Below are 24,280 nucleotides of genomic sequence, written 5' to 3'. Positions count from 1 at the left end.
AAAAAAAAAAAAGAATAAACCTGGAAAAACTCCATATAAAGCCTAATCAACATCCTGATATGGTTGTAAACTTGACACTTGATCACTGAACTGTATAATGTTAAAATAAGATAGGCCCTCAAGGTCATCTTTCTAACCCCAACGCTTTTCCTTTTATGCACCAGTCCAGGATTTTTTCCAATAAAATAAGAGGCCTTACTTAAACTTGAAAAGTTTTTAAGATTTCAGTGATGAAATTCCTTTGATAGCCTTGGGATAGATAGACTCCAGTGCAAAAACACAGTGATGTGTGCAACAGGAACAACTTTTGTCAAGGGCATTATTTGCTCTTTTATTGTCTTTACTTACCATGAAGAGGCCACTGTAACTCCTGGTCTTCTAAAAGATCAGCAGCTGGCAGGAGTCTATTAAGACAATCAAGAGGTGGCAACAAGTCGAGGAGGTAACTCAATAAAGGCCGAGCCACTGACACAGGGAGTAACAGCAGGGAGTTAACAATCTGGCAGAGCATACTGCCAGCAGCTGAGACGTATATCACATCTAAGGGAAAGAAATTAAACATGGGACAATCGTTTCAAATGAACTTTAAAAAAGGAACCTAAGAAATATTATTTTAGCCTGGAACTAGAGTAGACTCATTCAATAATTCTCTGTTGAACACCTACCTGGTAGCTAATGCAGTATCAGTGTTTATTCACTTTCAGAAAGTACACCAACAAACACTTTATAGCAAAGCATATGCATCTTCCATACCAACAAATTCAAAGGATTATAAATGTTTTCCTTAAAATGCATTATGAATTTCTCATTCGTTAATTTATCTTCATTTTATAATTTACTCAAGAAATATTTACTGACATACCAGGCACAGTTCTAGGTGAAAGGGACACAGCTATGAGCAAAGCAGTCAAAACTTCCTGTCCTCTTGGTGCTTATCTGCTAGTGAGGGAATGTTTTCATATTTTTTAAACTAAATTTACTTTTTAAAAAATCGAGATCACCTTAAAGCATGTGTTTTTATAATCCATATTGGTTTTAAATCAATTTTGTTTCAATATTTCATTGTATATCAGGGCAGAGAGGGCCATTCAGAAATGAGCTCAGTTAGAACATATTTTAGTTGCTGTGGAACAGCCAAATGGAGGTATCTAATGAGGAGTGGTTTCAGTTTCACAGCTTGTTCCTTTCATTCTTTTTTAAGTGGGGGAACTTCAGAGGTGGCTGGTTTTAGATAAACATTAAATTTTGGTTGTCTTTTGGATAACAAAGAAAAGACACCCAGGATGCAATTAAAGAACGGCTCTAGGACTCAGGAAACATGTTCTCAGCTAGATGGAAATACAGGAGTCATTAATATATACATGGCTGTCAAAGACATTGAGACTAGATAAGACCATTGGGGGAGGAAAGAGGATTGAAGGCAAAATTCAGAGGATCCTCAACATTAGAGGGCATGTCCAAGGAAGAGGAGCCTACAGGAACCCGCTGAAAAAGAGGAGTCAGAGGAAGGAGAAAAAAGGACTGTGACTACCCAGAAGCCCAAAGAATTTCAAGAAGGAAAGTGAAAAAATGGTAAATGCTGAAGAGAAAGGTAAAGAAACAACAGGCTTAAAAAAAAAAAAAAAAAAGAGCAGATTAAAAAATCTTACTTTATGCCATTTAAAATTAATCTTTTTGAGTTTATATCATCCAGTGCCTTTAAATTAGGCCTCTGTCATGCCAAGTAGACTCTTTTCAAGATCAGTCAAACCAAGACTAAAGGAATCTTCAATAGAAAGGAGATTCAAGACTGTTCCTATTCCAGCCAGAGGCTTCTGGCCCTCTTAAGACTTTGGAAAGGCAAGTATTCTTGCTTCTTAATGACTGATTAAATTTGAAATGAAATACCAAACTCACCTCTTAATTTTTCTCCAACACTGCCATTCCAAGGACTTTCTTTGAGCAAATTTGCAGAACGTGAATAAATATCTGTGGCATGAGGCAACAAAAGCTGAAGATGTTTATGAAGCAATGCCACACTGCTTGAGTTCTAAGGAGAAAAAAAGTTCCTAAATTACTACTTTGAAAGATTCAACATACAAAAATATCATGGCCTATCCAAATATCTGAGTTTCAAGGTCCCTGATAGATCACCATAAAAGACAAATAATCACATACCTCACTAATGTTATTGATATGGCAAAATGCCAGCAGCTGTTTCTGCAGTGAACATAGCAGTTCATGAAGATGAGCAGGCTGACTGTTTTCTGATGATGATGTTCCAAGTAGAAATTTATCACTATTCTTTTCTAGCTCTCCAAATGCTTGATCCTAAAATGACACACACAAAGGAAGTTTATATTTGAAGTACTTGAAATTAAAAATAACAACCTACCATAAATCTGATTTAAGCAGCATTATATGGGCCAGGTGCAGTGGCTCATGCCTGTAATCTAGCACTTTGGGAGTCTGAGGCAGGCAGATCACCTGTAGTCAGGAAGTTGAGACCAGCCTGGCCAACATGATGAAACCCCAGTTTCTACTAAAAATACAAAAATCAGGTGGGCATGGTGGCGGGTGCAGGAGGCAGAGGTTGCAGGGAGCCAAGATCGCACCATCGCACTCCAGCCTGGACAAGAGTGAAACTATGTCTCCAAAAAAAAAAAAGGGCCGGGCGCAGGAGCTCACACCTGTAATCCCAGCACTTTGGGAGGCCAAGGTGGGCAGATCACGAGGTCAGGAGATCGAGACCACGGTGAAACCCCATCTCTACTAAAAATACAAAAAATTAGCCGGGCGGCATGGGTGGTGGCAGGCATCTGTAGTACCAGCTACTTGGGAGGTTGAGGCAGGAAGACGGCGTGAACCCGGGAGGCAGAACTTGCAGTGAGCGGAGATCGCGCCACTGCATTCCAGCCTAGGTGACAGAATGAGACTCTGTCTCAAACAAAACAAAACAAAACAAAAGCATTATATCCTTTCTCCTATTACCAATTTTTAAATATTTGCTATAATCCTTACGATACTAGCTATTAGATGGTAAAATTCATCAAGCTACTTCTATTTTTTCCCATTAAAAAAAATAAAAGCAGCTGGGTACGGTAGCTCACACCTATAGTCCCAACACTCTGGGAGGCCGAGGTGGAAAGACTGCCTGAGGCCAGGAGTTCAAAACCAGCGTGGGCAACACAGCAAGACTTCATCTCTACAAATGTTTTTTGTTTGTTTGTTTTTGATTAGCGGAGCATGGTGGTGCACACCTCTAGTCCCAGCTACTTGAGAGGCTGAGGTGGGAGGACCACTTGAGCCCAGGAGTTCGAAGCTGTAGTGAGCTATGATGGTGCCACTGTACTCCAGCCTGGGCAACAGAAAGCCTGTCTCTAATAAAATTAAAATTAAAATTAAAAAAGAGATATGACAACTAAATATAATGTGTGATTCTGCACCAGATCATGAAGGGGAAGGGCTGGGGTCAGAAACTGCTATAAAGGACATTATTGGGGCAACTGTAGAAATGTAAATATTAAGTAACAGTTCTGTATCAATGTTAAATTTTCTGAATTCAATAATTATTCTGTTGTTACGTAAGAAAATGTCCTGGTTTTTTAAAAATACATACTTAATATATGCTTAAATACTTAGAGGCAGCCAGCCATCTGCAATTTACTCTCAAATGATTTAGAGAGAGAAAACAAATTTGGCTGAAGAGCACAGGGGAATTCTTTGAATGATTCCTGTAACTCCTCGTGAGTTTTAAATTACTTCAAGTTAAAAATATGTTTTAAAAAGAGATGCTTAGTATATTTAGAAAATATCAAAACTCTTATTTTAAAAAGTTAAAAGAGGCCGGGTGCAGTGACTCACGCCTATTCCCAGAACTTTGGGAGGCCGAGGTGGGCGGATCACGAGGTCAGGAGATCGACACCATCCTGGCTAATGCAGTTTTAGTCTCTACTAAAAACACAAAAAATTAGCCGGGCATAGTGGCAGGCGCCTGTAGTCCCAGCTACTCCGGAGGCTGAGGCAGGAGAATGGCGTGAACCCGGGAGGCGGAGCTTGCAGTGAGCCGAGATGGCGCCACTGCACACTCCAGTCTGGGCGACAGAGCAAGACGCCATCTCAAAAAAAAAAAAAGAAGTTAAAAGCACCATTTAAACAACCACTCAAATAAAATGGCTGCTACTATAATATTTTTTGGTGTATTTCTTTCCTGATTTTGTCCTTTTAAAATATTTTCCATAATATTGTACTGCATATTCTATTTTTAATATGCTCTTTTCCAATGGAATCATAACCCATTTTCATAAACCATGTATATATAAAATATAATATTCCGTTGAACACATATACCATAAATTACTTAACCACTCCTCTATTTTTAGATATTTCTGCTATTTCCAACTTTATTTCCTGTAAATAATCATGTGCTGAACACCTTTAGGCAGAAAATTTGGTCTATGTATACAATATACAAGACAGAATATGGGAAAACTGTAGGGCCCTTGCTATAAGTTGTTAATTAGTACTGTTATTTTAAAATCTTAGAACAAATTTGGTTTAAATCACATCAGAAAGAGACATTAATTTATTATTTCAACCCAAAAGCAGTTAGTATTTTATTTCCATTTCCATATAATATATAAATCTGCCTCAGCCCTAATATTCCTTACAACTTTGTTCTAACATTCCCTGTAACTTTGGGCAAAAGTTTTGGTCATTAACAAACGGCTATATACACAACATTGTTCTTATCCATTTGCAGCCATTACTCCTTAACATCAGATTAAATTTGCATTCTTAAACCTAAAAGAAAAGAATTTTGTAGGAAGAATTTTCACTCTGACTTAGTGATTAACCTTTTAATGTGGGTGGGACAGAGCGCTAAGACTTGTATTGGAAGAAAAAGAGTACATAGACCAAGCCCTGAAGAGGCATAGGAAACAACATGAATTGATATACAAACAATTCAAAGTTAAGTTGCACAGTACACTCTGATCCTGTAAGTGCTGATGAGTACAGAGATGTGTAGTTATACACATCTCTAGCTAGATGGGGTTATTTGGGCAAGGTTTCCTAGAATAGTCAAGTCTTACATCACAGATTGGTAGAGAAAAACAACAGGAAATAGGTGTACAATGTACAATTCTGGAAAAGGATGAGCTCAGATAAGAACAGTGTATGAGCCAATGACGAAGGGTCTGAAGGGTGTTGCTGTTGTTGTTGTTGTTGTTATTATTGTTTTGAGACAGGGTCTCGCTCTGTCACCCAGGCTGGAGTGCAATGGCACGATCTCAGCTCACTGCAGCCTCTGCCTCCCGGGTTCAAGCAACTCTCCCACCTCAGCCTCCTGAGTGGCTGGGATTATAGGTGCCAGCTACCATGCCTGGCTAATTTTTGCATTTTTGGTAGAGACGGGGTTTCACCATATTGGCCAGGCTGATCTCAAACTCCTGACCTCAGGTGATCCACCCAACTCGGCCTCCCAAAGTGCTGAGATTACAGGCATAAGCCACTGCACCTGGCCTGAAGGAGTTTTAATTTAATACAAAGAAGTTGTATTCTTTAATATAAAGAAGCTATTTAATACAAAGTTATTCCAGCAGTGAGATGCTGAGAAGAGACCAGCAATAGTGACAATAGCTGTAACACCATTAGCACTGAATCATAAAGATCTGGCTTAGAACTCAAAGAAATGGCAGGAAAAAAAGATGAATTTAAGAAACACTAGAGATTTAGAATTAATGGCATCCTAATACAGGGAAAGCTATAAGGTCCACTGTCCTCTACCCTACTGACCAACCTATTCTCATTCAGTACCAAGTACATTGTTTCATTATAAGATTATGTCTGGCAAGGTTAATGCCTTGCTCATTATTCTTCTCTCTAAAAATGTTCTTGACTCTTTTATTCTGTTTATTATTCTACAATATCAGAAAAATCTGGTAAAATTCTAAAATAAATCCCTTTGGACTTCTCAATTACATGTTATTTGGTCCCCACAATATTTCAGAAAACCTGACATGTTTTTCCCCTTGGGGGAGAGGGGTCTAGAGTTTAATTTCTACCAAAGGTGTTTAAATGTCAAATTACCTTGACTAAAGAGATCCCTACCCCTTTATTCTTCTTTTACTGCAATTAAAGAACAACTTACTGTATAAAATCCTAAATTTCTTAAGAGGGTCTTCATCAAAATTTCAGCCAGGTGGGTATCTGGATGGCAGCTCTGAGTGCCATAAGGTTGATCTGACAGATTTCCGTAGCCAGTACACACAGAAGATAGGTCAGTTGCATCAGAGGGTGAACTATAGCCAAGTAGGGAGGCTACGTGGGTATGATCTTGCAAACTTGTCAGAATGATATCCAGCTGCATTCTCTAAAGAACAATAAAATATGAACAAGTAACTAACATTTGTTTTAGAAAATAAAACAAAAGGATCCCAGAAAAAAACTACACTAATCCACTTAATATCTTATTAAACAATCATCTTCAGGAAGTATGTAATTATAAAAACTATCCAAATTAATCCCATTTAGGAAACAGGATTTAGGAAAATACAACTTACAGGTTTTTATTTTAGTCTTCATTATAATACCTAAATCTCTAAGCTAACAAAGCATACTATGCATAATATTTTAGTACTATAAGTAGAGAGGAGTACGAAATGCCAATAAATAGTATGACACGATTCTACAGCGTGACATTACCAATGACAACTACTTATTCTAATATTTAAAATAAATCACTTGAAATCTAAACTAATGCAAAATACTCATTAAAAATCATCTGTAGGCTGGGCGCAGTGGCTCATGCCTGTAATCACAGCACTTTAGGAAGCCAAGGCAGGCAGATCCACTTGAGTCCAGGAATTCAAGATCAGCATGGGCAACATAGTGAAACCCCCTCTACAAAAAATACAAAAATTAGCTGAGCGTGGTGGTGCACACCTGTAGTTTCAGCTACTCAGAAGACTGAGGTGGGAGAATCGCTTGAGCCCAGGAGGTTGAGCCTACAGTAAGCCGTGATCATGCCACTGCACTCCAGCCTGGATGACAGAGCAAAAACCCTGTCTCAAAAAAAAAAAAAAAAAAAAAAAAATCTGTGGGCCAGGCACAGTGATCTCATGCCTATAATCCCAGCACTTTGGGAAGCCAAAGCAGGAGGATCATTTGAGGCCAGGAGTTCAAGAACAGCCTGGGAAATACAGCAAGACCCCACAGCTATAAAAATAAGAATAAAAAAATTAGCCAGGTGTGCTGGCACATGCCAGCAGTCTTAGCTACTCCAGAGGAAAAAGCAGTAGGATCCCTTGAGCTCCAGGAGTTCAAGGTTAGAGTGAGCCATGATTGCACCACCCTACTCCAGCATGGGTGACAGAGCAAGACTGTCTCTGAAAAAGATTTAAAAAGAAGGAAAAGTATCAATAAATATTTTATTGCAAATAAGTACCAATTTTTTTTCCTAAAATCTGTATCTCTGAATCTGGTAACTTCTACTTGGTTGAGCAAAAGGTACTATTTTAAGGTACATAAAATAAAAATGGAAAAAATAAGTATACTCATATCATCAAATACTTTTTCCTAATGGTCACCTATACTCTTTATACAAACAATTTCAGACAAAGTTCTCAGCATGGAACCAATAGCAGCACACGCACTTGATTTCAACTCAGCATACTACAAATAAACCACAGTGTCTGGCTTAGTACCATAAGAAACACTGGAAAAATTAGTCCTTATTCTAATAATTAGCCCCAAATAACTTAATAAATTATCACTTGCTTCACCTAAGGTTGTTAGACACCTGGGAATTCTTCCAGCATAAAACATTAAATAACCAGGATTTACTAGGCCCATCAAGTACTTATGCTCCATGAACACATGGCAATTGATTAGTTTTATTTTCTTCTCAGTCCAAATTTTTATGATACTGCTGGTTTACTTACATAGTAAGCAAAGGCCTACCTGTCCTTTAGATAAGCTTTCCCATCTATCAGGACCTTGAGGTAAAAGAGAATGAAGTAATTCCATCCGTTCTCGTAATGGAGGTAACAGCATGGTTGCTCCCACTGACAAAGTTTCAATTACCACCTAAAATCAAGAGAGAAAAGTGTACTGATCGGCCTGGTTCTTAGTTTTTAATAAAAACACACTTAAAGTGAATTCACTATTAGGATCATGTTAAGTCTAAAAAAGATGGCATGATAAAAAAGAAAGCACGTAAGTTCTCCTTCAGATGCCTTTAAGAAAGCTATGAATAAATATTTTGGATTTGCCACTAAATAACTAATCATCAACCAACAAATATTTAGTGTTGATTCTATAGCATTCAGCCTGGTAAGGCTCCGTGCAAAGTGATTCGGGTGCAGAAATGAGTAAGACAGACAACATCTCTGCTTTCAAGAGCCTACAGTCTAATGGGAAAGAAAGACCCTGAGCAAGAAAGTATAAATGTGAAAGGAGTCACACAGGGAAAGTAAAAGGGTGCAGGAACTTGCCTGAACACACAAACATGGCAATTCACATGGCCTATGGGCTCATGGAAGATCTCCCTGAGGATTAGGCATTTAAGAATTACAGAATTAGTAGGACCTGGCTAGACAAAGGTCCAGTAGCTGCATTATCTTAGGCCTCATAACTTCTTTGGGTCATGGCTTCTTTATCAGTAAAAACAGTGTTGAACTAGATAAAATCCATAGTGCCTGTAAGTTCGAATACTCCATTTTTCTATAAGTCAATGTTCTATTAATAATTCTCTGAATTACTATAATGATTGAAAAATTCAAGTACACAAGAAGAATAACCCTTCCATCAAAAAGCATGCGTCCTCTAACACAGTCAAGAACAGAACAAATCTTTAATGACTTTCTCAGGTTACTCTACTCAAACTAAAATAAAGCTAAAATCAAAGTAAAATCAAATTTTAGCTGTGGATATTCAACAAAGGTGACTAAGGATTAAGAACTGAGTGCACATATTCTGTTTCCAAAAGGCCATCTAAAACAATGGGCAAGGGTTGGGCAGATAATTCAAAAAGACTCCCCTCCCCAAAATGGAAAAGGAAAATCAGCATCAAAATTTCGGAAACAGAAAGGAACAGATTAAGGGTAACTGACTTAAAAGATCTGAAATGGCTACACCCTAAGTCAAAAATAAGAAAAACCAAACAACACTTTGATTTATACTGTAGAATTCCTAGAGGCTCATACACTTCTGCAAGAGGGAACAAAGGAAGAGCTCAAAACATGATTGGTTGAAAACTGGTTAAGATAACAGGCACAGTTGAAGGCAGGAACACCAAACTAAAATTGGGTGATTTTAAGACAAAGTGTTCATTCTGAATATTGAGACTCCTAAACTCTTTTTCCCCACCAGATGATTGTCACTCAGGTTTATACCTTCTGGCAGTAGCTTAGAAGAGCCTTCCTTTGAAGAATCTCACTAGCCCAGTAGAAAAGACTTTAAGTGACAGGCATGAAATGTTACCTTCCCCTAAAATACAGCCCAGCCATATCAATCTACAATAAATTTGATAAACCTCATCCCTGTGTAGAGTACTTTCAGCATCAATCAGCCTTTCAGCATCACACTTCTTTTTTTTTGAGATGGAGTCTTGCTCTTGCCACCCAGGCTGGAATGCAGTGGCACGATCTCGGCTCACGGCAACCTCCACCTCTGGGGTTCAAGCAATTTTCCTGCCTCAACCTCCCAAGTAGTTGGGATTACAGACATGCGCCACCATGCCCAGGTAATTTTTGTAGTTTTAGTAGAGACGGGGTTTTACCATGCTGGCCAGGCTGGTCTTGAACTCTTGACCCCAGGTGATCTGCCCACCTCAGCCTGCCAAAGTGCTGGGATTAGAGGCATGAGCCACCACGCCCAGCGACAGCATCACACTCTTACCCATTATTGGGAAGCCAAAGGTTATTAGAAATTTGAGGAAAGCCTTTATTATGAAAGAGACTAAAACTAACAGAAATGGTCTAATTAAACAAAGAAAGTACACAGGGAGAAACAAGAACAAAAATTAGTATCTTCAAAAAGTGTAAGTCAGAATGGAAGGCTATTAAGAAAGGAACACTTCGAGAATGAAGAGCTCTTATAAATTAAAAAGAAAGAGAAAAATCTCAATAGAAGGGCTACAACACAGAATTAAATTTCTTATAAAATAGAGGGGGGAAAAAGATGGAAAACAGGAAGGAAAACACAAGAAAATTAAGAGGACTGGCTCAGGAGGTCAAGTATCCCAATAAGGAGTTGCAGAGAGAAAGAAAGAACACAGAAAACAATGAAGAGGCAATCAACAAAACATTTCCAGATTTTTTTTTTTTTTTTGTATTTTTTAATAGAGAAGGGGTTTTGCATATTGGCCAGCTGATCTTCATTTCCTGGTCTCAAGTGATCCGCCCACCTTGGCCGCCAAAAGTGCTGGGATTACAGGCATGAGCCACCGTTCCTGGCCAAGATAATTTTTTAATATCGAAGGCTATGACTTTCCCCACATCAGTTCATATCATTTTGAAATGTGAGAACACAAAGGACAAGAAGAACTTGCTATATAGCATCTAGAGAGAAAAACAGATTTCCATACAAAGGATCAAAAATTTGAAGCTCACTGATTTTCTAAGTAATACCATTGAAAACTAGAAGACAATGAAGCAATGACTTCACAGTCTTATGGAAAAATGATTTCCAATTTAGAATTTTATGCCTAAACCATTCATGAAGATATTCAATTGTCAAACTATTTAAGTGTGAGCATATTTTCATTTAATGTATTTTCTATCAATTCTCTCTCAGAAGCTACTGATGGATGAAGAAACCCAGCAGAAACCACCTTAACCATGTGATTGAGGCTGACATTGTCAGTAACAAGATTTATGGACATCATTAAACTCATGTAATAATATATCAAGGACACATGATTTCTGTGGTATCCTTGCCCAAAATACATAACTCAATCCAATCATGAAAAAATGACAGATATTCAATAAAATAATTAAATACTCATGAAATGTCAAGCTCATGAAAGACAAGGAAAGACTGAGGAATTGTTGCAGGACACTAAATTGTTACAGAAGAGAAGTAACAATTAAAAGCAATATGGGATCCTCCAACAAAACAAGGACATTAGTAGAAAATTGATAAAATCTCTAATAAGGTGTTTACTTAATAGTATTAAACCAATACTAATTTCTTTGTTTTGATAATTATATAATGGTTATGTAAGACATTCACATAATGGGAAGCTGGGTGAGAGACATACGAAAACTATTATTTATGCAATATTTTCTTAAGTCTACAGGTAGTTCAAATGAAACATTTTTTTAAAAAAAGAAAACTCAGGGTCAAAGGAAAATGGTGGGAAAGCATACAAGAAACAGCAGCAATGTGGTTACTGCAAATAGATAAATTACTAGAAGTTTTGGAAATAAGAAAAGAGGAACACAAATAGCTGTAAACAGAAACAGTCTGTGTATAACATCCTGGAAGAATCCATCTCCAAGTACTCTTCTAAGATGGAACGGCTGTCAAAAAGACCCAAAGAATAAAAAGATAATCCAAAATATAATTTTTTAACTTTACTTTTCCTTATTTTATTCTAGTACTTTTATCCTTCTCAAAATCTTACACTACCCCATTTCTGATAAATATTAAATCATCACAGTTCCTACTCACCACCAGGATAATATTCCTCCAACCCCATTTCAGGGCACATGTCCCTCTACTTGAAAAGTCAGTTTATTGTTTTTTTTAAAATTGACATATAATCCACATGCCACAGAATTCACCTCTTAAAAGTATAAAATTCAATGGTTTTTCGTCTATTCAGAGTTGTGCAACCATCACCACTATTCCATTTTAGAATATCTTCATTACTACCAAAAAAAAAAAAAAAAGCCCTGTGCCCATTACCAGTCATTCCCTATATCTGCTCAAGACCTCCAACAACCACTAACATACTTTTTTTTTTTTTGAGATGGAATCTCGTTCTGTCACCCAGGCTGGAGTGCAATGGCGTGATCTCGGCTCACTGCAACCTCCACCTCAAAGGTTCAGGCGATTCTCCTGCCTCAGCCTCCCCAGTGGCTGGGACTACAAGCACGCACCACAAAGTTGGGCTGATTTTTGTATTTTTAGTAGAGACAGGTTTTACCATGTTGGCCAGGCTGGTCTCAAACTACTTATCTCAAGTGATCTACCCTCCTCGGCATCCCAAAGTGCTGGGATTACAGGCATGAACCACTGCACCCAGCCCACTAACATATATTCTATTGCTATGGATTTGTTTATTCTACACATTTCATATAAATGGAGTTATACAGGCCGGGCACGGTGGCTCATGCCTCTAATCTAAGCACTTTGGGAGGCCGAGGCAGGCAGATCACCTGAGGTCAGGAGTTCAAGACCAGCCTGGCCAACATGGTGAAACCCTGTCTCTATTAAAAATACAAAAACTAGCTGGGCATGGTGCTGTGCACCTGAAGTCCCAGCTACTCAGGAGGTGAGGCAGGAGAATTGCTTGAACTCAGGAGGTAGAGGTTGTAGTGAGCTGAGATCAAGCCATTGCACTCCAGCTTGGGCAACAGAGCAAGACTCTGTCAAACACACAAACAAACAAATAAATAAATGGAGTTATACAATATATGGCCCTTTGTGTCTGGCTTCTTCACTTAGCAAAAAACCAATTTTTTTTTTTTTAATGAGAAAGTCTCACTCTGTTGCCCAGGCTAGCATGCAGTGGTGTGATCTCAGCTCACTGCAACCTCTGCCTCCTGGTTTCAAGCAATCCTCGTGCCTCAGCCTCCCAAGTATCTGGGACTATAGGCATGTGCCACCACACCCAACTAATTTTTGTATTTTTAGTAGAGACAGGGTTTCACCATGTTGGCCAGGCTGGTCTCGAACTCCCGGACTCGAGTGATCTGCCTGCCTTCGCTGCCCAAAGTGTGCAGATTACAGGCGTGGGCCACTGTGGCCAGCCACTTAGCATATTTAGAAGGTTTAGTTAGGTTGTAGTATGTATCACTACTTCATTCATTTTTATGGCTGAATAATATTACATTGTATGAATATACCTAATTCTGTTCATTTGTTTATCAGTTGACAGACATTTGTGTTGTTTTCACCTTTTGACTATTATAAATAATGCTGCTATGAACATTCATGTACAAGTTTTTGTGTGGAGATATGTTTTCAATGTTTCTGGGTACAGACCTAGTAGTGGAGCTGCTGGATCATACCGCAACTCTATGTTTAATCTAAGGAACTGCCTGTTTTCCAAAGCAGCAGTTATCATTTTACATTCTCATGCAATGCATGAAGGCTCTAATTTCTCTACCTCCTCCAATGCTTGCTATTAGTCAGCCTTTTCGATTACTGTCACTTACTGGGTGTGAAGTGGTATCTCAATATGGGTTTGATTTGTATTTCCCTAATAATTAATGATGTTGAACATTTTTTCATGTGTTTACTGGCTATTTGTATCTCTTCTCTAGAGATATGTCTACTCAGATTCTTTGTTCATTTTTAAAACTGGGGTATCTGTCTTTTTTATTGTTGAGGTGTAACAATTCTTTATATATTCTAGAAACTAGAACCTCATCAGATATATGACTTAGAAGTATCTCTCCCATTCTGTGTGCTATCTTTTCTTGAAAGTATCCTTTGAAGCAGAAATGTTTTTAATTTTGATGATGTCCAATTTATTTTTCCTTTGGTTGTTTGTGCTTTTGATGTCACAGCCAAGAAACCATTGCCTAATCCAAGGTGATAAAGATTTACATCTATGTTTTTTATTTTTTTCTTTTTCTTTGTTTTTTGTGAGATGGAGTCTTGCCCTGTCGCCAGGCTGGAGTGCAGTGGTGCAATCTCCACTCACGGCAACCTCAGCCTCCCAGGTTCAAGCGATTCTCCTACCCCAGCCTCCCAAGTAGCTGGGATTACAGGCGCACCCCTCCATGCCCAGCTAACTTTTGTATTTTTAGTAGAGACGGGGTTTCACCATGTTGGCCAGGCTGGTCTCAAACTCCTGACCTCGTGATCCACCCACTCAGCCTCCCACAGTGCTAGGATTACAGGCGTGAGCCACCGCACCCGGCCCATCTTTTTTTTTTTTTTTTTTTTTTTTTTGAGACAGAGTTTCATTCTCGTCTCCCAGGCTGGAGTGCAATGGTGTGATCTCAGCTCACTGCAACCTCCACCTCCTGGGTTCAAGCAATTCTCCTGCCTCAGCTGGGATTACAGGCACCCTCCACTATGCCCGGCTAATTTTTTGTATTTAGTAGATACAGGGTTTCACCATGTTAGGCTGGTCTTGAACTCCTGGCCTCAGGTGATCCACCTGCCTTGGCTTTCCAAAGTGCTGGGATTGCAGGCGTGTACCACTGCACCTGGTCCTATGTTTTCTTTTGTAAGTTTTACAGTTGTAGCTCTTATATTTAGGTCTTTAATCCATTTTGAGTTAATTTTTTTGTATGTGATGTAAGGGGCCAACTTCATTCTTTTACATGAGGGTATACAGTTGTCCGAGTACCATGAGACACTATTCTCTCATGAAATTGTTTTGGCACTGTTGTAGAAAATCAATAAGCCACAGATGTATGAGTTTATTTCTGGACTCTTAATTCTATTCCAGTGATCTATATATCTATCCTTCCGACACAGCCACTCTATTTTTATTACTATAACTATAAAGTAGTATGTTTTGAAGTTGGAAAGTGTGAGTCTTCTAACTTTACTCTTCTTTTTCAAGACTGTTTTGGCTACTCTGGATCCTTGAATTTCTGTATGATTTTAAGATCAGCTTATCAATTTCTGCCAAACAAAGCCAGCTGGAATTTTGAGAGTGATGGCACTGAATCTGTGAACCAATTTGCAAAGTATTGATATCTTCACAATATTAAGTCTTGCAATCCATAAACATAAGGTGTGTTACCATTTTTTTCGGTCTTCAATTTCTTTCAATAATGTTTCATTCTTTCAGTGTATAAGTCTTACACTTCTTTTGTTAAATGTATTTCTAAGTATCCTATTCTTTTTGATGCTTTTGTACATAAACTTGTTTCCTTAATTTCATTTTTTGATTGTGCATTGTTGTATAGAAACAATTTTTGTAAATTTATCTTTTACCCTGAAGCTCTGCTGAACTCTTTTACTACCCCTAATAGTTGTGTATGAGTGTATGTGTGTTCCTTAGGATTTTCTACACACAAAATCATGTCATTTGCAAACAAGAACAGTTTTACAACTTCCTTTTCAATCTACATGACTTTTATTTCATTTTCTTATATAACTGTCCCAGCTAGAACAGAAATGGCAAGAGTGGAAATCTTTATTTTATTCCTGATCTTAGGGGGAAGGTTTTCAGTCTTTCTCCATTGAATATGATATCAACTATAACTTTTTCATAGATGCCCTTTATCAGGTTAAGAACGTTCCCTTCTATTCCTAGTGTGTTGAATATTTTTATCATGAAAGGATGTTGAACTTTGTCAGATGCTTTTTCAGCATCCAGATAATCACATTGTTTTTGTTCATTTTTCTATTAATATGGTGTATTATAGTGACTGATTTTCATACTTTGAAAATGGGATACATCCCATTTGGTCATGGTGCACAATCTTTTAGGTAAGTTGCTGGATTTGGTTTGTTAGTAGTTTGTCGAGAATTTTTACGTATATCTTCAAAATGGATACTGAAGAATGCATCAGAGTCCTTTAATAGCAGGTCTACAGTTTTTCTTCTCTTGCAATGTCTTGGTCCACTATTAGGGTAATACTGGCCTCACAGAATATAGTTGGGAAGTATTAGCTCCTCTTCTACATTCTGGAAGAGTTTGTGAAGAACTAGTGTTAATCCTTCTTTGAATATTTTGTGGAATTCACAAGTGAACCCATTTGGTCCTGGGCTTTTCTTCATGAGACTTTTCTTTAAGGCCAATAATTCTTAGACTTGCCCTTTTGAGACTATTTTCTAGATCCTGTAGGTGTGCTTCATCCTTTTTTATAGCTTTGTTTTTTTTTTTTTAATCTCCTCTGTGTATTTTCTTTTCTTTTTTTTTTTTTTCTTTTTTGAGATGGAATGTCAGACTGTAGCCAGGCTGGAGGGCAGTGGTGCAATCTCGACTCACTGAAACATCCACCTCCCAGGTTCAAGCGATGCTCCTGCCTCAGCCTCCCAAATAGCTGGGACTCCAGACACGCACCACCACATCCAGCTAAATTTTTTTTATTTTTAGTAGAGATGGGGTTTCACCATGTTGGCTAGGAAGGTATCTATCTCTTGACCTTGTGATCCGCCCACCTTGGCCTCCCAAAGTGCTGGGATTACAGACGTGAGCCACCGCACCCAGCCTGACTGTGTATTTTCAAATAGCCTGTCTTCAAGCTCGCTAATTATTTCTTCTGTCATCAATTCCGGTATTAAAGGACTCTGAGGCATTCTTTGAAATGCCAACTGCATTTATCAGCTCCAGAATTTCTACTTGATTCTTTCAAATTATTTTAATCTCTGCTAAATTTATCTGATAGGATTCTGTATTCCTTCTCAGTGCTATCTTGAATTTCTTTGACTCTCCTCAACACAAATATTTTGAATTTTCTGTCTGAAAGGTCACAAATCTGTTTCTCCAGGATTGGTCCCTGGTGCCATATTTAGTTCATTTGGTTAGGTCATGGATGGTGTGGATGCTAGTAGATATTGAAGAGTTAGGTATTTATTGTAGTCTTCACTGTCTGGGCTTATCTGTACCCATCCTTCTTGGGCTTTCCAGATATATCTTGGGCTTTCCAGGTATTTTAAAGGACTTGGGTGTTGTGATCTAAACCGTACCTGCTTTAGTAACATTGTGGTTCTTGCAGCCTCGTAGTGGTACCACCTTGATGGTCTTGGACAAGATCTGGGAGAATTCTCTGGATTATCAGGCAGAGACTCTTGTTCTCTTCCCTTACTTTCTCCCAAATTAGTCTCAGTGTCTCTCTCTGTCTCTCCTCAGCCACCTAAAGCTGGGGGTGAAGTGACACAAGCACCCCTGCGGCTACCACCACTACGACTACACTGGGTCGGACCTGAATCCAGCAAAGCACCAGCACAGCACTGGGTCTCACCCAAGACTTGCCGTAAGCACTCCCTGGCTATTGCCTATGTTTGCTCAAGGCTCTGTGGTTCCACAAACAGCCAGTGGCAAAGCCAGCAAGGCCGTGTCCTTTCCTTCAGGGGAGCGAGGTCTCCCAAGCCTCAGGTGGGTCTAGAGGTGCCATCTGGGAGTCAGGGACTAGAGTCAAAAACCTTAGAGGTCTACCCAGTATTCTATTGTACTATGGCTGAGCTGACACTCAAACCACAAAACACAGTCTTTTTCATTCGTGCCTCCCCTTTCCAAAGCTAGACAAGCCTCACCCCATAGCTACCACCACCCAAGGCCATAAGGAGTATTGCCAGACAAGCATCAATGTTCCCTTAAGCTTAAGGCCCAGGGATTCTTAAGTTAGCTTATGGTGAATACTGCCTGGCCCGGGACTCACCTTTCAGGGCAGTGGGTTCCCCTGTAGTCCAGGGCAGGTCTAGAAATGCCATCTAAGAATCAAGTTCTGGAATCAGGGATCCCAGGAGTGTATCTGGTACTCTATCCCTCCGTGCCTGTGCTGGTACCTGAAGCCAGAAAGTCTCAGAGCCTCACCCAAAGCCCTTGACATAGTAGCTGGGTATCAATGCTGGTTATTCACAGCCCAGGGGCTCTTAAGTTAGCAGGTGATGCATGTTGCCAGTACTGAGTCCTTTTCTTCAAGGCAGTGGGTTCCCTTCTGGCCCAGGGTATGTCTAGAAATGTCATCTGAGAGCTGGCACCTGGAACGGGGAGCCTTGTGACTCTGACTGGTCCCCTATCCTGCTGTGATCCAGTGGTATCTAAGACGCAAGACAAAGTCCTGCCCAGTCTTCCCTCTCAAGTGGAAGAAAGGGGTCTCTTTTGGAGCCATGAGCTGTGTAGCCTGGTGTTGGGGTCGGGGTGGTAGGGGGTGAGCCAGCACTCCCTTGGTTACCCCAGCTGGTGTCTCAGTATGTCACGTGCCCCTGTATCCACTGTCTCTGGTATCAGTTCAGCACTAGAACTCGCCTAAGAGTTGCAGTCCTTTTGGCCTAGGATGCCTTTCAAGTTTACTTGGAGACACACAGCATTATAGCCCTCAGTGGTGAATCTTGCAGGAATTCAAATTTAGACCACTGAGATCAGCAATTCCCCTCTGGCTAGGGTTGGTTTAGATGCTCCCTCTGTGGACCGGTGTCAGCTGAGTTTGGTCCAGTTTTCCTTTCTTCTCTAACAGGATAGCACTGAGTTCAATGCCTCACAATTGCTGTGTTCTCCCTCCCCCAGCACCCAGAGACACTCTCTGCACCATACTGCCACTGCTGCAGGGGGAGGAGTGGCACTGCCAATTCAGGACTGTTTTCTCTATCTCTTCAGTGCCTCTTTCAGCAATATGAAGTTAAAACTAGGTAGTGTAAGTGCTCACCTGATTTTTGGTTCTCATGAAGGTGCTTTTTTCTGTGTAGAGTTGTTAAACTGGTGCCCTTGGCAGGGGGAATGATCAGTGGAGTCTTCTATTCCACCATCTTGCTCTGCCTCTCAATTTCCCTTTTGATTTCTGTAAGGTCAGTAGTAATATCTCATCTTTCATTCCTGATTTGAGTAATTTAAGTCCTCCCTGTTTTTTCTTGGTTAGTCCAGCCAGAGGTTTGTTGATTTTGTCTTTTCAAAGAACGAACATTTAGTCTCCTTGATCTCCTCAACTGTTTTTCTATTCTTTATTTTTTAAATTTCACTCTAATCTATTCTAATCTACATTAGTTCCTTCTTTCTACTTGCTTTGGGTTGAGTTGGCTCTTCTTTTTCTAATTTCTTAAGGTAGAAGGTTAAACTACTGATTCGATATATTTCTTTTTTTAAAAATATAGATGTTTATAAGCTATAAATTTTCCTTCAAGCACAGCTTTAACTGCATTTCATGAGTTTTGGTATGTTAAGTTTTTGTTTTCAGTAATCTTAAGTATTTTAAAATTTATCTTGTAATTTCTTTATTTGATCCATTGATAATTTAGGAGTGCACTGGTTTAAAAATTACTGTACTTTCTATTATTACCTGCCAAAAGAGTTTATTTATTTTCTGTATTTTGTATTACAAATATTTATTTTTAAGTTTCCCCCAAATTTAATATTGTATTATAATACTAAATATTCTTTTCCAAACTATACTCTCCTTATTTATAATCAGTATTCTATTCTAGGCCACTTCTTCCTCCTTAACCTAACCTTTCTCTCCTTAGCTCTGGTTACAGTTCTAGTAGATGACCCAGCCCACTTATTCAGTTACTACTACTGACCAAGCCATGCACTAGCTCCCTGCCCTCAGGAACTCATCTTCTGGTGAAAAAAGAGTGACATGTTTATAAAGAAGCAACTAGAATACAATGTGATGTAATGAGAACATACACAAGAAAAACCAAATCTGGTGGGAGGGCAGGAATAAAAAGTTTCTTAGAGATGGCATCTGACCTTTGTCTCAAAGGATGAGTTAACCAAAATACTCTCACCAAGAAAAGAGGAGTAAGAGAAACAACATCCAATTGAAATTGTTCAATGTACAGTTGAATATATTGTATAGCTAAAATCTCAGAGAAAGATGTGATTTGAGATAGATTCACAAGTCCTATTCTCTTACCTCTTGGATTTCATCTGGGACAGTTGAGTCCATCAGTCTGAAGAGCAAATTTCGAAGTGGACCTGCCTGCCTCCCGAGAATGCTGGTAGCTACCCCTCCCGCAAGGGCAAGAGCAAGGTGATTTGAAAGTAGCTTCAGGCACAGCTTGAGAAAACTGTGGTGTTCTCTGAAACCAAATAAACTTCTATGAATTTTTGGAACATAAAAGTGCATGTGCTATCCAGTTTGGGTAACATTTTTTTCTCTTCAAAAATTTTGCTGGCCAGGTGCAGTGGCTCAAGCCTGTAATCCCAGCACTTTGGGAGGCCGAGGTGGGTTAATCACCTGAGGTCAGGAGTTTGAGACCAGCCTGGCCAACGTGGTAAAACCCCGTCTCTACTAAAAATACAAAAATTAGCTCGGCGTCATGGCAGGTGCCTGTAATCCCACCTACTCAGGAGGCTGAGGAAAGAGAATCGCTTGAACCTGGGAGGCAAAGGTTGCAGTGAACTGAGATCATGCTGCTGCACTCCAGCCTGGGCGACAGAGCAAGACTCTGTCTCAAAAAAAAAAAAAATTTTCAAGTCACGAACAACAGTAATTTTTAAAACATGATTTGTGAAATTATGAGTAACTTTTTCCTAGAAGTTATTATCAATAAGTAACTAAGTTTAGCTCTTTTCTAGATTATAAAAACGTTCCACATAATTTGGGAAAACAAACAAGAAAGAACAGTAAGTCAAAACTCAAAAGGAATAATATATACACATGCACACACATACAAAACATACATATAACATACCTTGATGAAGGAAAAGGGAGTGGGGGAATCTCACTGTTTATTTTATCACAGTATCTCTCAAGAAAAGAACGCAGGTGTGAGAAGGTACTCTCTTCAAGATCTACACAATAAGGTCGGTGCCAAGCAACAACTTGTCTAGAAGGACACATAAGAAAATAATAAAAGTCTTAAAATGACATTTTTATCCATAATCAAAAACAAAAATTAAAACATATACTGGCCAGGCATGGTGGCTCATGCCTGTAATCTCAGCACTTTGGGAGGCCAAGGAATGCAGATCACCTGAGGTGAGGAGTTCAGGACCAGCCTGGCCAACATGGTGAAATCCCATCTCTACTAAAAATATAAAAATTAGTCGGGCATGGTGGTGTATGCCTGTAGTCCCAGCTACCTGGGAGGCTAAGGCAGGGGAATTGCTTGAACTTGGGAAGCAAACAACGCAGTAAGCAGAGATTGTACCACTGCACTCCAGCCTGAGCGACAGAGTCAGAATCCATCTCAAAAAGTACATATATATGGCCGGGCGCGGTGGCTCAAGCCTGTAATCCCAGCACTTTGGGAGGCCAAGATGGGCAGATCACGAGGTCAGGAGATCGAGACCATCCTGGCGAACACGGTGAAACCCTGTCTCTACTAAAAAATACAAAAAGCTAGCCGGGTGAGGTGGCGGGCGCCTGTAGTCCCAGCTACTCAGGAGGCTGAGGCAGGAGAATGGTGTAAACCTGGGAGGCGGAGCTTGCAGTGAGCTGAGATCTGGCCACTGCACTCCAGCCTGGGCGACAGAGCGAGACTCATCTCAAAAAAAAAAAAAAAAAACCCCAAAAAGTACATATATATATTAAAGCTGAATGACTTCAACAAGATACAAAGAAGACATTATTGATTATGAAAGTGATACAACCTTTCGTTTTAGTGACTATGGAAAACCAAGAATTTGCCATCTTTAAGAAGAAAATATACAACCACCACCTGTTTTGGAAGGTTTGGATATCCACTCACCTGAAAGCAGAGGGCTGAGTCACATGATCTACTAAAGCCCCTCTGGTTCTAAGAGTCCAGAAGATGTATACTTCATATTAAGAAAAATATCCTGACTCTATAGAGTGATATACTGAAATCTATTAAAAGACAAAATCCTGAAATTTCTTGTGAATACTTTTAAGATCTTGGGACCCAACTCTCCACGTATGAAGTGGGAAGTTGGATATTTAATGCTAACAGCCAATTATTTATATTCAACTTATTTATTTTGACTTTTGCGTTAGAGGAATAACTATCGATAAATACTTTTAATTGGTTAGAATATCATTTAAAAACCCTTTGAGTCAAAGGCATAGAATGCAAATAAAATACATTCTAAGCTATAGATTAGCCCATGTGTATCTGAAAATACCTGAAATAACCCAAACATTCTTTAAAATTCAATCTCCTAATAGTGACTAAAACTTACCTACCTGACTGACTAAACACACACAGTTAGCACTTTAGGAAAAAGCTAAGGTTCTGCAAAAAGTAACCTCCTTGATTTAAAAGTATGACAATTTTTTTTTTCAAAAAAAAAAATTTCAAAAAGCAACCAGATAAAGAGCGCTGCGGTTAAACATTAAATCAATAAAGCCTAGTTCTGATTTTGAGTATTTTAAGTTCCTCTTGATATGCAGCCATTCAATTTTTTTAAATCAGCATGTAGAGAGGAGAGAGAATTCAAAATGTTTAAAAGACAATGTCTTCAATACTGGGTATGACTTCTTGTTTCTGAAACATGTCTAACCTCAACATTCAAATCAAAAGAAATCTAATGTCATTTCTATGATAGAGAAAAAGCAACACTATATATGTCTATAAGAGTATTTTATGAACAAAGCACAATTATTTCTGTTTTTATTAGTGTTTGTACTTTCTATTGGTGTCTCGTGTTAAAACACACAAGAATTTTTAAACATAAGCACTCTTACCTGTCCCTAGGAAGAGCAGTCCAGGCTAGACTATGTGATGTTCCAGCTGAAATCTGCTGAATAGCTATGCCATCTAAGCCACTGACTTTCTTTGGTTTAGTAATAGGACCTGTGGAATTTCCCTGACCACATTGCCCCATTGAATTATTGCCCCAGGCATAAACTTCATTATCTAAAAACAAAATATAAAGTATTACATAAAAGAAAAGCCAAATTCAAATGTAATGTATTTCACAAGACAACAGTTAATACTATTTCCCTAAAAACAAATGACTTTACCATGAGAAAGAGCCAAACAATGACTGTCTCCAATAGAAACATCAACTATTCTTGTGGCAGCCAGTTCTTCAATAAGCTTGGGTCTCAAAGCAGTAGCTTCTGAAGAACCACAACCTAGACAAGCTCCGCAGCCCCAAGCATAGACCTGAAAAAAACAGAAATACACTACACATAACTTCCTGAGATGATTAGATTGTTGGCTTGTTTAGGGATAAATAAAATCTATGAAACTAAAGCATGGTTTGATAGAACTTTCTGATGTTAAAATCATTTTGATCATTTTAAAGACTGTTATAGCAATTTATCATGCTACCTTTAGGTGTTCACTGTATAGGCAAACAGCTGATCTGAAAATAAAAATAATTGGTCATAGAAAAAACAGAAAGGTCTTCAGAGAGGGTCTGCTAAACTACTAATTGGCTTGCAATTTGTTATATTTGCCCCATCTTACCAGCTTTGAAAATACTGTCTGAAAACTTCTCCTTTATGTGTTTCTCACTATTCTGGTGAGATTTAAGATCAGAACAAGGTATGATCATATAAAATGGATTATATAAATCACAAAACTGATGTTTATTATTTAGTTTTAGAAATACCTCACCTCATTGTTACAATAATTATCACTCACAAAGAGGGTCATGTGAAGCAGTAGCAAGATACTTCCCCTTTATCATCTTCATTTTTGACTAATCAATACCAAAATAAGCACTAACTGATTTAAGATCCTTGGGGAAAGGGTACGTGGGGGGAAAAAATTTTGTCTTTGGCAAGACAAATAGGTGAGTGACTGCCAATGTGGCAACCCGAAATCAACAAAATCAAAACAATCAGCAATCTGAATGATTTTTTTATCTTCAATAGATTTTGGTAAGATTATATAGACTGTTATCTTTATGCCACCAAATTTGAGAATTTGTCTTTGTCTTGCAATTATTTTAGGAAAGACTGCTGCTGACAGATTAAACCACTTCCATTAAAAATAAAGAGCACTGTACAGGTGTAGTGGCTCAAGCCTGTAATCCCAGCACTTTGGGAGGCTAAGGCAAGAGGATCACCTGAGCTCAGGAGTTCAACACCAGCCTGGACAAGTGGCAAGACCCTATCTCCACAAAAATTTTAAAAATTGCCCAAGCACTGTGGCACAGACCTGTGGTCCCAGCTACTCGGGAGCCTGGGCGGGGAGAATCTCTTGAGCCCAGGAGGTCAAGGCTGCAGTGAGCCATGTTTGTGCCACTGTACTCTAGCCTGAGCAACAGAGTGAGACCCTGACTTTAAAACAAAATAAGAACATATATTTGTACTTGTTTCCAGATAACTTAAGTATAGAATACAATAAAATTCCAGTACATAAGGCATATTTTAGGAGATGTTAGGAACTAAAGATAAGGACAATGAAATAATGTATAATCAAAATCATCACAGAAAATTTTCCTCAATTACTCACGAAGTATAATACACAGTCATGTACCATTTGGTCAATAACAGACCACATTATACAACAGTGGTCCCGTAATATCTAATAGAGCTTTGATGCCAGTATTTTTACTGTACCTTTTCTTTTTTTTTTTTTT

The 24,280-nt window shown here is 38.9% G+C and overlaps 1 protein-coding gene across 1 annotated transcript in view; it reads right to left on the bottom strand.

Annotated features, from left to right (window-relative positions):
- The window catches only part of HERC1 (HECT and RLD domain containing E3 ubiquitin protein ligase family member 1), a 248,445-nt gene that overhangs the window by 132,971 nt on the left and 91,194 nt on the right, over window positions 1–24,280 (bottom strand). The window contains exons 10-18 of the mRNA XM_011940429.1: window positions 22,710–22,854; window positions 22,431–22,602; window positions 20,476–20,610; window positions 19,695–19,860; window positions 7,942–8,067; window positions 6,131–6,352; window positions 2,158–2,310; window positions 1,897–2,029; window positions 349–540 (exon numbers count right to left, since the gene is read on the bottom strand). Of these exons, the coding sequence (XP_011795819.1) occupies window positions 349–540; window positions 1,897–2,029; window positions 2,158–2,310; window positions 6,131–6,352; window positions 7,942–8,067; window positions 19,695–19,860; window positions 20,476–20,610; window positions 22,431–22,602; window positions 22,710–22,854 (1,444 nt within the window). The remainder of the gene's footprint in view (window positions 1–348; window positions 541–1,896; window positions 2,030–2,157; window positions 2,311–6,130; window positions 6,353–7,941; window positions 8,068–19,694; window positions 19,861–20,475; window positions 20,611–22,430; window positions 22,603–22,709; window positions 22,855–24,280) is intronic.

The sequence above is a fragment of the Colobus angolensis genome, unplaced genomic scaffold (genome assembly GCF_000951035.1).
Source record: "Colobus angolensis palliatus isolate OR3802 unplaced genomic scaffold, Cang.pa_1.0 Scaffold19, whole genome shotgun sequence".
Classification (NCBI taxonomy): domain Eukaryota; kingdom Metazoa; phylum Chordata; class Mammalia; order Primates; family Cercopithecidae; genus Colobus; species Colobus angolensis.
The sequence above is the reverse complement of the archived record's forward strand: the minus strand, read 5'-3'. Positions and strand labels throughout refer to the sequence as shown.